Genomic DNA, 18,506 nt, shown 5'->3' on the forward strand with positions numbered 1-18,506 from the left:
TAGTGTTGTGTTTTTCTATAATGGGTTTATGTGTTTCTGTGATAGTACTTATTTCCCCCAAGATGTACCTGGGCCTACTCCTATTTAAATAAACCTTTTACAATACATAGTGTTTATTTGGACCATTTGTATTACAATTTCATGTGTACTGATTCTACAGCTCTCTCTCCCTCCTAAAATAAGCCTGGTTGCTCCATCTACGCTACCCTGAACTCAGGGGGTACAGCCTTATTCTAAGAGTGGAGTCTTGTACTGCCTCAGTTGAATGGTTTTTACTAAACCCTTAGTTGGGACTTCAGAAAAACTGTCCTAACAATGTGAGAGTCGGAAAACTGGGTGAGGTGCAATTAAGGTAAAATTATAACATCCCCGTTCTTTTACCTTCAAGTGATGTTTGTGTTCCAAGGTCCAGATGATTTAAAAAATAATTCACAAAAACGCAACCCATCTACCTACCCTGCCAATTCTCCATTTGGTTTCACCTATTTGCTATTTCAGCCGTTGTGTACAGTAACACATTTCATTTGCAGAAATAAATGAACAATTGCAGACTTTAAGGCTAGAGCCAACAGTCAGTTCTTTACATAACATGGATATAACTTTGAATAGATCTTTTCTTTAACTATACCTCTGTAAAGTCTCCACTTTCTGCTGCATCTATGGCATTCTGAGCAATATAATTTCTCAGAATATATTTTGGATTGTTTGCATTCATAATCTTAATGCGCTCCGAGTCCAATGACTCCACATCACCAACACCGTCTTTTTCTCTTTCTAAGCGGGAGCTGTAAAACAATAAAATAAAAATGTAAAACACATCCGTTTCCAAATTTTGTTAATGCCCACTTATCTTGTCCAGACACTTTCTGCAGCAGTGCACTTGCCCTTTTGCCCAGATGTACACATGGAAACAAATATGGCTTCAGATCGCTCAAGGCCACTCCATCAAAGCAGACACACTACATACATTTTAACCACTGGAAAACAACAGCACCTATATTGGCATATTGACTGTTTGCCATTTAAATTAAAAGGAAGCAATGCAAGATTTGATTGTAAAATGAGGAGAGGCTCAACAACACAACAGAAGAACAAGTTACTCTCTTACCTGGTAACGTTCTTTCGATAGGGTGGTCCGACAACATATTCCATATCTATGACAGTAATCAGCACAGCTGTGCTGCTTCGGAAAATCTTTGGTGTCTGCGTCGATGACGTCAATACGCCGCCCTCGAGGACCTCCTCCGACGGCCAACGTCACTGGATGTTATAAGTAGGACGCACGACGCCCGTAGCCTCAGTTGTAGTTTTTTCCCAGAACGTGTGGCACCAGTCTTCTGCCAGTCTAGCACACAAAGCCTTGCGGAAACGTAAGCTGCAATCACATAAGAAATTCTGTAGCGGGGAAGGCAGCGAGGGAGCGATATGGATGACGTCGGACCATCCCATCGAAATAACGTTACCAGGTAAGAGAGTAACTTGTTCTTCGAGGGGATTGGGTCCTCCGACGTATTCCATATCTATGACAAACTCCCAAAGCAGAACCAATACATGGAGGTGGGAAAAGAATTTAGAAAACAGAAATTTAGAATGCCCAATCAAATTGCGGAGTAAAGGACCGCCTTTCCAAAGGCCAGATCCTGCCCACGGATGGAATTGAGGGAGTAGTGACGTACTAAAGTATGGACAGAAGCCCAGGTGGCTGCATCACAGATGTTACGAATAGGAACACCCCTCTGTAGGGCAGTAGAGGCAGCCATACCCCTGGTAGAATGGGCCCGCAAGCCGACCGGTGGGCCCTTACCTGCCAAGCGGTAACACTCAGAAATTGCCAGAATAATCCACTGAGACAAAGTCTGTTTCGTCACAGCTTGTCCCAAACGCTTCCCCGCGTAACAAATGAAGAGTTGATCGTCCACTCTGACCTGGAACATGCGTGAAATATAAAAGCTTAACGCTCTCCGAGGATCAAGCCTATGGAGCCTCTCCTCTTCCTTACCAGGATGTGGAGGATAAAACGCCGGAAGAACAACCTTCTGGCCTAAATTAAATTCCGACACCACCTTCGGAAGAAAGGAAGGACGAACGTTAAGGACAACCCTGTCCTTATGAAACACAGTGAAGGGTGGCTTAACTGAAAGTGCCTGTAACTCACTCACTCTGCAAGCGGGAGCGAACGCAACCAAAAATACAGTTTTAAGAGTTAATAGTCTCAAAGGGCATGAATGCAAAGGCTCAAACGGAGCACCCATCAGAAACTTGAGAACACGATTCAAATCCCAACCGGGCACCTGGAAAGGTGACGGAGGGAACACATTAGAGAGCCCTTTCAGAAACTGAGAAATTAAAAGGAATTTTAAAATAGGAACACTCTTCAGACGAGCGCTTAAATATGGACAGCGCTGCCAGATAACCTTTAACGGTACCCACTTGCAAGCCCCTGTGGGCCAAAGAAAGCAAAAAAGACAGAACCATGGGAATGTCACATTCAAAAGGATCCACATTCTTAACCCTGCACCAGTCGCAGAACTTACGCTAACGGTACAGAGACTTTGTTGCTGGTCGTCTGGCCAAGAGCAACACCTCCATCACGTCTTCAGGGAGGTCCCAATCCTTATACCTCAACCTTTCAGAAACCAAGCGTGAAGGTTGAGGGATCTGACCTCTGGATGGAGAACCTGACCCCACTCCCGTGAGAGCAGATCGTCTCGGTAGGGAAGACGACGTGGAGGGTAGATGGACAAGTCGAGAAGGTCCGGGTACCACGTCCTCCGGGCCCACACCGGAGCAATGAGGATCATCCGGGAACCGAACCTCCGTAACCTCCGCAGTACTTGCGGGATGACGGGGACTGGACGAAACGCATACAGCAGTGGGAATGACCACTCCACCACGAACGCTTCTCCTAAGGCTCCTTTTGGAGGAAATTCCCGTGAGCAGAACCTCTCGGACTTCCGGTTGACACTGGAGGCAAAGAGATCCACTTGAGGGGTCCCCCAAAGGGCAAAGATCTCCAGGAGAATCTCCTGAGCCAACTCCCACTCGTGAGAGATCGCGCTCTGCCTGCTCAGAGCGTCCGCCATCTCATTTTCGTCTCTGGCCAGATGAACTGCCGAGATCGAAACTTCCTGCTGGATTGCCCAGAACCAGAGCTGCATCGCCTTCCTGCACAGAGGAAGTCACCTTACCCCCCCTTTTTGTTGAGGTAGTGCATGGCCACCGTGTTGTCCGTCAGGATCAGGACATTCTTCCCTCACAAAGTCGGCAGAAAAGCCTTCAGGGCTAGCCTGACGGCCCTCAGCTCCAACAGATTGATATGGAGGCTGGACTCCGACGGAGACCAACGACCGCTGACTGTCAACTCGTTGGCATGAGCTCCCCATCCTGTGAGGGATGAGTCCATCACGATCGTCACCTCCGGCCAGGGTAGCCAAAATGGAGCCCCCTTCATCAGATTGTCTTCGACGGCCCACCACAGAAGGTCCTGGGTGACCGAGGACGGCACCTGAACAGGGTACGACATCCTGCCGGAGGTCCGAGACCATTGGAGCTTGAGTGCCCATTGCAAAGATCTCATCCGCAACCTGGCCTCTGGCACCAGAAGAATGCAGGATGCCATGAGGCCGAGCAATCAAGAACTTGAACGCTGGGAGACTCTGAGCAAACTGAAATTTGTGCACCATCTGCTGAATGTGATGAGCCCTCACCTGGGGAGGAAAACACTGCCCCAGGGACGTGTTGAGCACTGTTCCGATATACTGGAGCCTCTGAGCTAGTGTCAAATGGGACTTCATTAAGTTGAGGGAGAAACCCAGCTTGTGGAGGGAGTGGCAGGTGACTGACAGATGATCCAGGACTTGCTCTGGAGAGCGCGCCCTGATCAACCAATCGTCCAGGTAGGGGTAGACGTGAATCCCCACTTTCCTGAGGTACGCTGCGCCCACAACCATGAGCTTGGTGAAGACCCTTGGTGCGGAAGTCAATCCGAAAGGCAGGACCCGAAACTGAAAGTGCGAGTCGCCATCCGCGAAACTCAGTAATGGCGCGCCACTCTGCAAGATGCTGCGCCAGCCTTGCCCCACCCGGAAAACCATGGGACATGGCCTCATGACTGAGCTGAAGCGGCTGTGGCGTTGCCTGAGGGCAAAGAGGCAACAGCCCATGCGGCCTTGGCACCTCAAGTACCTTGTTTTCCACCTCTGGCACTCCTACGGTGGCCCCTTTGACTGGCAGCTCCTCTCGCTTTACCAAAAGATGAGTAAAAACGAAAGGAACCTCCCCTCCATTGCTGTCCCCTAGGGCGAAAAGGCGGAGGTTGGCAAACTGCAGCGCCCAACAACTTCACTGCAGCTTTGGAGGTCTGCAACCTCTCAAGGCTCTCGTCAGCCTTGCTGCCAAAAAGATGTTCCCCGTCAGAGGGCATGTTGAGGAGCCAGGTCTGCACATCAGGAGCAAACCCCGACTTCTGCAACCACGCAAACCTGCATATCACGGTGCTCGCCGCCATGGACTGGCTGATGCAATCTGCCATGTCCAAACCCGACTGAACGGCCTCGCACATGGCATCCTTGCCATCCTGAACCATGGCAAGGAAACCATCCCTTTCGTCCCCTTCGGGAATATGTTAAGCCGCTAAGGAAACAATTCCACAGAGTGTGCGTGAAACGTGACAAGGCACATACAGAGTTGGCCGCCTGAAGCGCCATACCCCCTGAAGAAAACACTTTCTTCGCCCAGCCGTCAAAACGCTTGTTGTCCCTATCAGGAGGGATGGTAGGATACGACGCCTGCTTTGCCGGGGCCGTAGCCGCCTGCACCACCAAACTCTCCGGAGTGGGGTGCTTGGTAAAGTAGCAGGGGTCGCTACTGGCTGGGCAGTATTTTCACGGTAAAGACTTGCCCACTACCGGGAGACTCTCCGGAGCAATCCAAGTCGCTGCCACCCTCCTCTGTACAGCCATACGGAACAGCAGTACCGGATCAGTTGGTGGACCTTGGTCGAGGATATCCGTAAGGTCATCCTTAAGAAAATCCCCTGGGGGAGCAGACCATCCCAAGTACTCGGTGACCCTAGACATAAGACGCCGGTACGAGGAGTCGGCATGAGTGCCAGGCTCAGGCCTACAAAACTCCACCTCCGGAGAGGTGTCCAGCCCACTGGCATCGTGCAGGGACTGCCGCAGGTCCTCAATTTGGCTATGGCCCAAGAGAATCTCATCTGGCACCGTATCAGGCACCATGCCATCATCAGAGCCCTCATCCACCTCTGAAATACACTCAAGATGGCGGTAAGAAGGCACAGAATGTGGAACAAAGCCATGCTTGACCTTGGCCAGAGCCTTTCTAGGGGGTTCCACCGAGCCCCGGGGTACCCCCGTCGAAACAGCCTTGAAAGGCGTCGAGTGAATCGGCGTCGAACGCAGCGCGGACAGCATCGATGGCGTCGACACAGGCTTTGAGGCCAGAGCCCCGAGCGTGTCCCTCGACAGCCTGGGCGCCGAAGGCATTGACGACTTCTTCGGAAGCGCGGCCTCGAAAGAGTGCCGGGACCTGGCCCAGGCATGAGGAGAACGATTCCCCTTGTCCGAGCGGGACCTCTCGCGCAAATTGTGCCGACCGCCCGAAGGCGTGCGAGCAGTGTCTCACGACCGACCCCACTCGGAGGTGCGGACGGATCAGTGCCCTGCGATTCGAGAATTGCTAACATTTTCTTCCCGAAGGGAGCCCATTCCTCCGGCATCGCATGCTTGGTGGGATAAGCGACCCGCCGATGGGCGGAGTCCTCAGATGAGAACGGGGAAGGTGAACGATGACGGTGCTTCTGGGAGTACCTCGAAGAGGCAGAGGATTGGCGGGACCGACTCCGGGACCGAGACCCACTGGACTTCCGACGACGATGAGGAGAGTTGCCCCTCGAATCGTCCGTCGAAAGCCCCGCAGACCTCGACTTCCGTGGCTTGGACACCTTACCTACCGACAACTTCATCTTGCGCTCCCGCAAGGCTTTGGACGTGAGCGACTGGCAGTCGACACAGTCATCCGTGTCATGGGCCTCCCCGAGGCACCAGAGGTAGGAGTCGTGCGAGTCCATCACCGACATCTTGGACCCACAGTCCCCGCACTTCTTAAAGCCCGGACGCGGGGTGGAAGACGAGGTAGACATCTTCACGAAGAATATACTACACAATACGAACAGGTTCGAAGAACCAAGAAAGAACAAACTCGAGGCGCGCCGAGATCTCCGAAGCGAACACGTTAGCGGAAAAAACGGAACTGAGGCTACGGGCGTCGTGCGTCCAACTTATAACATCCAGTGACGTCGGCGTCGCAGGAGGTCCTCGAGGGCGGGGTATCGACGTCATCGACGCAGGAGCCAAAGATTTTCCGAAGCAGCAAAGCCGTGGTGATTACTGTCATAGATATGGAATACGTCAGAGGACCCAATCCCCTCGAAAGAAACTGTCAGCTGCGATTTAAGTTCTTACTTCTGTCTTACCTAATGAATGCATTACTAAGCTACTGATAAACTGGTGGAGAGTAGAAGGTGGTCAGAAATGAAAGTATTGACAGCTCAAGGATTCATTGGTAGGGACAAGGCATGGTTAGCTTACATCAGGTTACCGTAAGACATTCACTTATTATGTTTCGCACCATGTGAGAATTTCTTTTTTTTCTAGACAGCGTTATCACCCCAACCACCCCTCCTGATTGCAAATCTCCCCCGCTCCCACAAACAAATAGGCTCTTTGGGTGAGAGTAGCATATAGTTCTCTAGGACCCTCCTCCGTTGCGTCCTCACATTGCGTCCTTCCATTACTTTATTTTGACATTCACTCATAGGCTTCTCTGATCGTCCACTCCTGCCCCCCTCTGAGGTCCGTGGCAGGTCAAACCATAATCACTTATGTGCCTTCCTCCCCCTCACCCCTTCCGACCTTAAGTCCCTCCATTCTACCCCTGTTTTCTAGTCCCTTCGCAGTACTTGATTCCCACCCTAGTCTTCCGGGGCTATTGTTGGTCTCCTGGTTGAGGCCTCCCTGGGTCGTATTTTCCCAGGAAGGGCGCCCATTCCATTTCCCTTAAGGGCGTTTGACCGTCTGGTGAGTTGTTCCATTCCTTATATGTCCAATGCTTTGGCAGCCCAATGTTTCTCGCTAGGGAGCATCGCTCTTTTCCAACCTCCAGCTATGCCTACCCTGACCGCCAGTAGCAAAGAATGCAGCATATGTGGAAGTTTAACCCAGTTCCCGTCCATTACCTCTATCCCGAATAACACCAGTAGAGGGTCTAATCGGCTTTCCACCTTGTCCAATTCCTTTATCCAGCCCAGAATGTCCTTCCAATATCTCTGAACCCTGTTGCACACCCACCACATGTGCCAGTAGTCTGCTCTCTGTCCTCACCCCCTGCAGCACTGAGGAGCTGCCCCCGGGACCATATGTGACAATCTCGCTGGGTCCCACTGCCATCTAGACAACATTTTCAACCCATGGAGTTTATATTGGCAAGCTATTGAAGCGCAGTGGGCGTTCTCACAAAGTCTTCGCCATTGAGTGTCTTCCATTTCGATTTCCATGTCTCTCTCCCACTTCCTCCTCTATACCTCTTCATCTCCTCCCGGTGCTTCCTGTAGGTTCAGGTATAGTGCAGAGATGAGCCCTCTTGTCCCTCTTATTGTGTTCACTACTCTCTCTGCGTGTGGGAGTTCCCTTTGTAGGCTCTCTTTCCAATCCTCAGACATCAGCACCGCTTTGAGTTGTAGATATTTAAAAACAGATCTTCTCCCCTCCTAGCCTGTTCTCCAGCTCACTTAGCTCTATAAACCCATCTTTTTTCAGGACTTGCCCCACCCTTTCCACTCCCCTCTCGAACCAGTCTTGAAATCTCTCATGGCCGGGAATCCGAACTCTTATGGGGGGTGCCCAAATGTGGCTTGGGGGCAAGGGCCATGTTGTTACTCCCGCCATTTCCCTCTTAACTCTCCAAAGGGACAAGAGCGGACCCAGGATCCTGTGCCTTAGTGCCTTGGCCGGCGCGGCCTCTCATGGTGCCCACAACCATTCTCAGAGTGTGACTGGTCGAAACAGGTGATTTTCTATGTCCACCCACTGCTTTTGCATATCTCCCCTCAGGTAGGGGGATAAGAGCTCTAAACTAGGCTGCTTTATAATATGTATGCATTTCCGGGAGGGCCACCTCTCCTTTCTCCTTGGGTTGCACTAGCAATCTATGTACCACCCTATGTTTTTTCCCTTCCCAGAGGAATTGCGTCATTCGCCTTTTTAGTTCACCAAAGTGTGCTTCCAGCAGATCTATTGGGAGTGCCTGACAGAAGTATAGCCCCCCTGGGGAGAAGGACCGTTTAAGTGCATGTAGGCGTCCCAACCATGAAATAGTCAATTTCGCCCAGCCATCTAGATCTGTAAAGAGTCAATGCAGGAGGAGATATCTGAGATTACTTTCCTCTATCTGTATCCCAAGCCCGTCCCATTCCCTTCTTCTCATATCCGTTCCCTCTCCCAGGGGAGGAGGTTGGATTTTTCTACGTTTATTTTAAAGCCCGACATTCTCCCGTATCCCTCCACGACCCGAAGGACCTTTGGCAATGCCTCGTTCACATCAGAGAGATATAACATAATATCGTCCGCGTACATACTCAGTTTGTAGGAAACTTCTCCCACCATTATCCCGCGTCGTTCCGGATCTCCTCTCCCAGGGGCTCCATCACAAGTGCAAAGAGGAGTGGGGTCAGCCCTGTCTAGAGCACCTCCCTAGCCCAAATTCCCTGGATCTTACCCCATTCTCCACAACTCTCACCTTGGTACCCGTATAAATGGCTCTACACATTTTCTCCCCCACCCTACTTTCTTCAACACTGCAAACAAAAATCCCCACTCTACCCGATCAAATGCTTTTTCAGCATCTAAACTTAGGAGAGCATGGTCCCCCAGATTCCCATCTATGTGCTCCATGAAGTCAAAGGTCTTCCTGACCGCGTCTGGAGCCTGCCTTCCCGCTATGAATCCCATCTGATCTGGGTGTATTATTCACAGCATTTTTTTCCTCGAAACGCGTCGCCAGTATGTGTGTAAATATCCTCATCATCATTCAGTTATGAGATGGGACGGTATGACGTACACTGGGTAGGTAGGGTCCCTCCATTCTTTAGGGATTACTAATATCAGGGCATTGCTGAAGGTGTCAGGGGCTTTTCACGTTTCCTTTATACGATTATACAGTCAGACCATATGCAGTGACAGGATCCCCGAGAACTTTTTGTAAAAGCCTATCGTGTACCCATCTTCCCCCGGGGCTTTTCCGTTGGGGAGACGGGATATTGCTTCTTGCACCTCTTCTATTGTTATGGGGCTTTCCAAGTGTTCCCTTTCCAGATTAGTGAGCCTTTTCATTTCTACCCTATCCAGGTATTCCTCTGACGCACTTTCCACCCCCTGTGTTTCTGAGCTGTAGAGGGATTTGTAATACTGGGCAAAACCCTTTGCTTTCTCTCTGGGTGAGTTTGTGCCCGAAGCCTCGCTGCCAGCAGCGAGTCTGCCTTGTCCCCTTTTGCATAGTATTTCTGCTTGAGGTACCACAATTTCCACATGGTTCTCCCAATCCTAGCGCTTTCAATCAAGCTCTTTTGGAGCATATCTGCTCTGATAGTCTCTACATCCCCTTCTGTCACGTGCATCCTTCCCTCCTCTTCCACAATTTCTCTCCTCAATTTCTCTTCTATGAGGTTCTGCTCCCTTTTACGTCTTGCCCCTTCTCCAATGAGCAGACCCCGCCACATTGCCTTCCCCGCATCCCAGAGCACCCCCTGTTCACTTCCCCATGATCATTTAGCTCAAAATATTCTGTGATTGCCTCCTCCAGTTTGGCAAAGAGGGGGGTCTTTCCAAAGGGTCTCATTCAACGCCAGCTGCTATCTGGCCTATGAAGCCCTGTGACATCAAGGGACACAAGTATCATGTCGTGGTCGGTCCAGCCCACCGGCCTCATTTCACGGTGGTCCATTCTCTTCCCCTGGTCCCCGTTAATGAGAAGGTAGTCTATTCTGGTGTATGTATGATGGGTGGTGGAGTAAAAGGTGTAGCCCTCTTCCCTTGGATGCTGTTCTCTCCAAACATCCAGGCCACGGGCCACTAACATGCGTCCCAGGTGTCCGGCCTTGGCTTCTATGTCCCCTTGGATTGTGCCCCCCATAGTCTTCCTATCTGTAGCCTCATCTGCCCATGAGTTAAGGTCCCCCCTTATTAAGTAGAGATCTGCCTCTTGTTCTTGTATCGCAGTGAGTGCACTCAATATGAACTGTACCTGCCACCCTAGGTTGGGGGCATATAGCACCGCCAGGAGTACTCTTGCCCAGTCCAGGGTACCCTTGAGTATCAGTAGTCTTCCCTCCAGTAGGCGGGTGGCAACACAATCCCGGAGTTTACATAGTTTGTGGATCACTATACTGACCCCTGCCTTTTTGGCATTCCCTGATGCCCAGTGAACCTGGCCTATACCTACCCCCTTTATCACTTGTTCCTCTCCATGTATAAAGCGTGTCTCTAGTAGGAAGAGAATGTCGAGTGGGGCTTTGCAGAATTCAGTGTCCCCACCAACAGACCTCTTGTGGCTTCACCACCGCTCGACACTATTGTTCCTCATTATCGTGGCAAGTAACTCCATACTCTCACGATCATCCTTGGATTGGGAGCGATGTTTCTGTCCTGCAAAGTCTGTCCAATGAGCTGTGACATTCATATAAACCCCTCAACAACTTATTAACAGATAATTTGGTTTAACCTTGCGCATCCTTAACTTGAACTTTGAAATGGTCTTGGAGACGCCCGCTCTCTCACTGGGGACTGTCCTGGAGCGGAGTAGATTGCCCCCCTCTAGCAAGTCCCTTATACTTGCTTAAGCGTCAGCCCTGCGGTCGTATGGTTTTATCATGCTGCTCATGTGTCCCGTTCTCCGAGTTCTTGGTCGGCCCTCTGATATTGCATGGCTGGTGTCTTGCGAGGCGAGGGCCCATTGAGACGCATGAACTTCCTCCCAGATAGCCCCTTCCTCCTCCTTTGTGGGCCTGGCACGGGCCGTAATCCCTCCCCACTTGTGAATGGGCTCTGCTGGCACCTTGGCTCTTCCTCCGGGCCTGATGTGAGGTGGCGTAGGGCCTGCTCTGCTTCTTCTGCTGATATAATGCGATAGTCCACCCCCTCCACCTCAAATTGTAGTAAAAACGGATAACCCCACCTGTACCCGATACCCTTGTCCCGTAGCCATGTGGTGAGGGGTCTGCAAGCCCTACGCCTGGCCACTGTAAAGTTTGAGAGGTCCTGGTAGATTGCAACCTTGGAGCCCGCGAATTCCACTTCTCTCAACTTTTTGGCTCTGTTCAGCACCTCCGTTCTCTGTGTACCTTAGGAACATGGCCACTATGGATCGGGAGCCATCTCTGTAGGGCTTGCCACCTGTGTGCTATCTCTAGTTGCACCATTTTTCCGCCTTCCGCCACGAAGAGTTGATGCACCAGTGCCTCGAGGTTTTCCTCCACCTGCCCTGGTGTCTCCCTTGCATATTCCTTCAACCAGGGCTTTAAGTGGGGTAAGAAATCGAGGGGGGGGGCCCTCATTTGGGGGTGTGGCTTGTGGGAGGGGCGTGGCCTAAAAAGTACGCAAATCGTAGGGTATACACACAAATATATATAAATGTTATATATTTGTGTGTGTACCTTACTATGGTTTGTGTACTATTCAAGCCATCTTTTCTAAACATAGAGATATGTAACATATTTCTACGTTTATAAAAGATGGCTTGCAAAGTACATAAACCATAGTAAGGTACGCACACAAATATATAACATTAAAATATATTTGTGTGCATACCCTACGGTTTGCCTAGTTTTCAGGCCATCTTTTTTTTTTTAGATTTCGGGTTTATAAAAGATGGCTTTGAAAGTACACAATTCAAGCCATCTTTTATAAAGCTTTGACTACGGACAAAATTGTCCGTCGACAAAGCTTTAAAAAAGATGGCTTGAAATGTGTACTTTCAAAGCCATCTTTTAGAAACGTCGAGGAATCCCCAGGTTCGCCGAGGGTTAAAGATGCCTCGGCGACCTGGGGAAACAAGGACACTAACTGCCTCTGGTGACCTCTCGCGCGAGGGGTCACCAAAGGCAGTTACTATGACTGACAGAAGTGGCAGCCAGTCGCTGTGGCTGGCTGCCACTTCTGTCGGCTCACCTGACTTCATGGCAGGCGCATCTCCCGTCGCGGCTGCGGGCGAGACGGGATAATGCATTCCGCCAATGTTGCGGCTGGACGAGGGCCCCGGCTCAGTCCCACTTTTTGGAGACTGCCGGGGCCTGGCCCCGGCAGGCCCCGGCCCACTTTAAGCACTGCCTTCAACCCCAGTATTCGTATGTTATTGGGCCTTTCCCGGTTTTCGAGCTCGTCCATCTGGAGCATGATGACTTCTTCACGAAGCTCTATCTCAGTCATTCTGGCATCCAGTTTCATTTCTACCATGTCTGCGTTCAACTGGTTGTGCTCAAGGTTGTCAATCTTTCCTTCCACTATTGTCACTCTGCCCGTCAAGTCTGTAAGGGAAGATTGTATGTTTCCCCTGAGGGCCTTTATCTCCGCCAATATATGCCCTCCTTAGTTGAGAACCTTGACGGGTCCATTTCCATAGGCTTGTCCATTTCTGACTCGCCACCGGTGTTCTCACCTGTTTTCCTCAATTTTGCCTATTCAGGACAGATCTTGGTCTGGATTATCTCTGTGGCGTCATGTCCTCTAGTTTGCATGGTCTCTCCCTTCACGGGGACAGACACCCGTTGCCGGGCCCCAACTTTCTCTGAGCGTGGGGCAGGTCCGACCTCTGCGTCGCAGGTACCACTGGGGGAGAGGGAGCAGGGGGGGGGGGGGTTTGACTCCTTCCTTGAGGGCCACAGGCCTGGGGTTCCTCCTGGCTTTTGGGGCCCCTTTATCTCCCTTCACAATGAGGGCAGTGTTTGGGGTCGGTGTGGGCTTCTCGTGTGCTTCCCCTCTGAGCGCTTCCCTGAACCTTCTGCTCCTGTGGAGCGCGTTGCTGTGTGAGAGACTGGTCCCGAAGGGCTCCTCCCCGGGCCTTCTTTCTGTGGCCCTCTTTGTTACTCCAATGTGGTGATCAATTATGAGGCCAGCGGGGGGTGTTCTCTCCTAGCTTCCTGTGCACCGCTGCGACCTTCGGCGTATCCACCACATTGCAACTGCCTCTTCTATATACGCTCCCTGCAGTGTCTGTATCTCAGCACAGGGGTGGGTGCTCTCCACTCCAAGTGCCCAGTTCATGATCTTTTTTATCTCACCATTGTATTTGTGGGCTCTTGCATCTGGTTTTCGCCTCCAAGTTCCCCTTTTATCTTCCTTTTGGTCACTGCAGCGTTGTGGCCATCAGTTTGCGCCCATCTGCCCCTGTCCCCCAAGCATCCTGCTTCCCCGTGTCCCATCAGGGGGTGTTTCCGCTCCTTGCGTCTGGTGGGGCACGGGAGGGGAGGGGGGCGGATGCATCTGCAGTGCAGCAGCGCTCTTCATTTACCTAGGTCCTCCACCGGGGCTGCTCCTCTCATCGGCTATGTTCAGGGCTCACCTCCGTCTCTGGGGCCGGCTGCATGGCTCCCCGTCTCGCCTCTGGCTGCGCAATGGCCACGCAGTCCTGGGTGTCTTTCGGTTCGGGCAGCGCAGCCCCAGCTGCGCCGCCGTTCCCACGTTCACCGGCTCACTCCTTCCAGGCGCTCAAGGGGTTAATGTTGTCCATTCGGGCGCAGGTCTCCGGCAGCTTCCGGTTTCTCTTTCTCAGCTCTCCGCCCGCACTCCTATCAGGCACCAATTCTGCAGTTGGCCGCCTGAACTCCGTGTTCTGGACCCACTCTGGGAGAGACTGCATCTTTTTGCACTTCAGGTAAGTTCACCAGTATCTCCCCCGAGCTTCGTTCTGGGCTCAAACAATTTCTGCAGCCTTTACTAGGCTCAATCTCGTCTCATATTTGCTGCAGGGAGCGGGACCTGAGGTCTCAGGCGGCCATCTTCTCCCGTGACCCCTGGTGGTCTCTCCGACAAGTAGGTTTTCATGTATTTATTAATTAGGATTATAGCTCAAAGAGCTTTATCATAATATTTTTTACATTACGTATATAACACATAGTAATATATTACCAAACACAAATATAATTACATTACAGAATTATAGCACTATCACATTATTATTTCATCAATTTCATTAGACATAAATCTCAGTTCATATGGTAAAATAGACTCAATGAGTCCATAAAATGTGTACAGTCCATAAAAAAATACATTTCACATAAACTCCATACAACTCTGCACTTTAAGTGTTTCAGCTCCTTGTGTCTACCGCAAATAACACTGCAGTTCCTGGCTGTTGAGATGGGCTTTCCTTGCATCTGTGGTCCAGCACTCTGTTGAGGTGGCTCAGGCTCGGTCAGTCCTGCTTACTGGCAGTCCGGAGGCTCTTTCTGGAGCTTGTGGCCAGCTTAAAAGCAACACACACCATCTGGTGTTCCTCTCCCTGGCTATTCGGTTCCAGCAGCAACTGCTGTGGAATTTCAACCAGCTCCGAGAGGATGTCGAGGTGGCTTACTTTGGAGTTTCAGCACAGCAGCAGGGCTTCACCGAGGCAAACCAACGGTCCAGGAGTTGCAGCAGGCGTCTCTTCCAAGTTCTTCTTCGGATTCCTTCATCCAGTGGTCGACTGCTTTCCAAACCAAAAAGCCTCACCTTTTATGCAGGTTTCTCCCATTCGTTCCAGCCTAGCTGTCAGTCACCCAGCATGGTGGCTGTCCTTGCCGGACCGCCAGTCGGCCAATCACCTAAGAGTGAATTCCTGCCTCCTAGGAGACTAAACACAGGGAGTTTCGGGCACCTCCCTTGCTTCCTGCCCCCGCCAGACACCCTGGAGCCAGAGGCGGCCTTCACTCGTGAATCCCACCAAAGACAAAACTAACAAAGGGACCAAGCCTGGTTTGGTGCGCAGAGTAAATCTCAAGAAGGACCTTACCACACACAAATGGCGAAAAAAGAAGACTGGGCCATTTTGACAAAAATGGCACCCTTGGGAGCTTTACTGCAGCTGCGAACGCAGCCCGCGGCAAAAGCACACTGCGATAGTTAAAAGTAAACCACTGCCTCCAGCCATTCATTGACGAAAGGGCAACATAAGTTTGTTACATGAGAAGCTAGACAAAGGGGATACTAGGTAACCCCTCCAGCACTCTATTGTGAGACAGTGTGTGCTGGGTCTAGAAAGTTAAAAGTGTAAGTAAAGTCAATTTCACTTCACTGCTCTTGGAAATAGTAGTTTATGCAAGAGAAGGTATTTAAACCTTGAGGACTTCTCTGTGCCACTGCACTGAAGGTGCTGTGTGACACAATGTCAAAGATGATGCCTATGGAGTTTGTCAGACTCCACAACCAAAAGAAACACAGTGTTCAAATCACGTTAAAATACATGAGAGAGTGGGGAAAAAAAAAGTGTCTCACTCTCCAAGTCCTCAAAATCCAGCAAAGTTGCTGGGGGTCTCTAAGGTGGAGAGGAATTAGCACATTTCTGAGAATTCTCCCTAACACACACAAAGGACTCAAACTTGATTCAACCAACAGAGTAAAAACCCAGAAGAAACTGACAAGAAATGGCGAAAAATGAAGGGGGGGGGGGGGGCATTTTGTGAAAATGGTCACCCTTGGGTGCTGTACTGCAGCGGAGGTAACAGCCTGCAGATACATTTCACCAGGTAGAAAAAAAGAAACCACTGCCACCAGCCATTCAATGGAGTTAGTGTAACAAAATGTCACATGAGCAATGGGTTAAAGGAGTTACTATGATACCCCCCCCCCCCCCCCCCGCACTCCACAAAGGGTGGTGTGTGATTGACCCTTAAAGTAAAGGTAAGTAAGACAGGGGTCATCTTCTTATTCTTGGGAACAGTAGTCCACCCAGGAAAATGTAGTTAAACATTAAGAGAAGTCCAAGTGACGTCTCAGCAGCACTGCACATAAAAAGCAGATGCCTATGAAGTTCCCCAGACTCAACAGAACAGTAAGGAACATAGAAAATCAGTCAGGAAAACACATGAGAGAGTGAGAAAAAAGTCCCACTCACTCTGAGCCCAGAGTCCAGCAAAAGAGCTGGGGGTCTCGAAGGTTAAAGGGAATTGGCCCACAAATGAAAATTCTCCCCAACGCTAACCAATGGACCTGGTTATGATTGATTCAGAGCTTTTCCATTCATCACCATCAGTTTTGCTTTTCATTACTACCTATGACAAAGTTCTTAAACTTACTCTCCCCCACTTACGTCACTTCCGTTTCAAACCACCACACACTATTCTTCTCTATGACAGAGAAAGCACAACCACAAAACAAGCTAGAAATGGTTACTCCAAAGTTACAGCATCTATCGACAAAATAGGGTACGGGATTACCAAGGAGTACATTTTTGAAACTCCTGCTTTGCTGAATGAATTGTCTCAACTCACCTGTATTTCTTTAGCCATTCTTGCCAGTGACCTCGATTTTCATTAGATAGATCCTCTGATGAGAATTGATGCAGTTTAGAGTATCGTTCTATACGTTCCAATTCCTTACTTATGTTGGCTTTTGTTCCAATTAATGCAAACAGCTCTGGGTTAGACTGAGCCAACATTAGCATCATGGACAGTTGTCTATAAGAAAGAAAAGATGCAGGAATGGTTAGCAGGCGTAACATCCCTTTTTTATTTTATTTGCCGGTTTTGTACATTCTACACTGAAATCAATCTACTCATTCATTATCTGTGGTGGATTTACAAAAAAAGCAAAACGGATAATCTGACAGGTTGGCGTTTTTGGTAACATTTCTAAAACTGCACAGCATCTTACAATGCAGTTTATGGAAATACTTTTGTATCACCCTAGACCTTTTACACTGGGATATTTGGTTACTTTTATATGTGCCTATGGACTAGCTGTGGCAGCAATTTCATTGTTACCATTTTACAGTATTTTTAGTGTGCACATTCGAGTTTACCGCATCTGGCTACTAAAGGCGACTAGTGGCCTAAAATGGCAGTGCCATGAGATTCTTCGCTTGTCCGTCATGACTTCACAAGTCAGGAAATCCCTAATATGGTCATGCATTAGCCAGGGAAAGCTCCAGCTTTTGCGAGCTAGTGCATGCCATACAGGAAGTTAGTGGGACTGCCTGGTCCTACTCCACAAAACTGTGGAAGTCTAGTGTGCATGCCTGAGTGAAATCCACAGTGGTCCTGGACCACTGATGGCCGAGTGAGTTGCGCAGATCCTTACCATTGGTGGGCTAGTTTTTGCAATGAGGCTGGATTTGGGATAATAAGAGGACTCCTGCACCCATTTAGAGGATCAGCAACGGAGCTAATCCAACAGTTGCTGTGATTATGCATCCTCAGGCCCCTGACCTTCCACACCCAATTTGCCTCAGCTCCTATCCGGCCTCAGCACTTGCCTTGGCACACCCTCCTCCCTGGATGTTTGCACTTACAACTAACATGGCCCTGTAGCACCCAACATTCCAAGCACTTAATCTGTGGCTCATTCATGAGCTTGGACTCCCCAGCACTTAGTCCTTCTCCCCTCTTCCTTGCTGCACCTGCACGTTCCGAATACTCACAAGGCATAGTAGGTATGTTCTTTTTTCCCTCCACTGCTTTAAATATTGTGTTTTTAATGTGTTTCACGCCTGTGTTCCCTCTCCTCGCCCTTTGGGTGCTTCGAAACACTATTTTACTTGCTGTATAAGTGCCTAACAAGCAAACAAAATAAATAAAAATAAATCCTGTGTAGCTTGTTAGGTAAGATTTTCATAGCAGTGATAAATCTTCCTGACCTGTGTCAACCCCAAAACTTTTTGGTTTACTGGTGGATTATTTTTCCCTATACCTCACAGTGAGTGGGAACCTTTTTCCACACTAGCCCAAGGCTTGGTGTGCTCTGCTCTGGTAAATTTGGGTTTAAACTGGGCAGTGGGGGGTATAGTGGTACGGCAGCCAAATGCTCTATGCAATTAGTGCCCATTTGGGGGGGGGGCTATATCTGCTGGTGCCAGAGCATAAATGAAGATTCCCGTAGAGAGGAGATAAAGGTCTGAGATTAGGGGTGGAGGCCAGGGTGATGTGTGTCCTAAGGCAAGCCAGTCTGAGAAGGGCAAGGCATGGCAAGGATTAAGTTGCAATATGCGCCTCGAGTTGTGGTGTAGAAGGAAGAAAGAATGGCACAGCATTCGTGCGCGCTAGCTGGAATGCAGGGAGTGCTCAAGACGATAGGCGCTGAAAGGATTGGGGAAATTGGGTGAGGAGGCGCAGTGTTATGTGGATAGTGGTTTAGGTGAACTGCTGGCATGACAGCAGTGCAGTGTGAGGCAAGGCTATGTGTGCCATGTCAGAGAATTGGGTGGGCAGAGGGCCTTTGAACTTAAAGTGTCTGCTTGTAAAA

At 50.0% G+C, this 18,506-nt stretch overlaps 1 protein-coding gene across 1 annotated transcript in view; it reads right to left on the reverse strand.

Moving 5' to 3' along the window:
• Window positions 1–18,506, reverse strand: part of SELENOO (selenoprotein O) — a 147,197-nt gene that overhangs the window by 43,368 nt on the left and 85,323 nt on the right. The window contains exons 7-8 of the mRNA XM_069627854.1: window positions 16,538–16,723; window positions 629–785 (exon numbers count right to left, since the gene is read on the reverse strand). Of these exons, the coding sequence (XP_069483955.1) occupies window positions 629–785; window positions 16,538–16,723 (343 nt within the window). The remainder of the gene's footprint in view (window positions 1–628; window positions 786–16,537; window positions 16,724–18,506) is intronic.

The sequence above is a fragment of the Ambystoma mexicanum genome, chromosome 12 (genome assembly GCF_040938575.1).
Source record: "Ambystoma mexicanum isolate Mex_15411 chromosome 12, UKY_AmexF1_1, whole genome shotgun sequence".
Classification (NCBI taxonomy): domain Eukaryota; kingdom Metazoa; phylum Chordata; class Amphibia; order Caudata; family Ambystomatidae; genus Ambystoma; species Ambystoma mexicanum.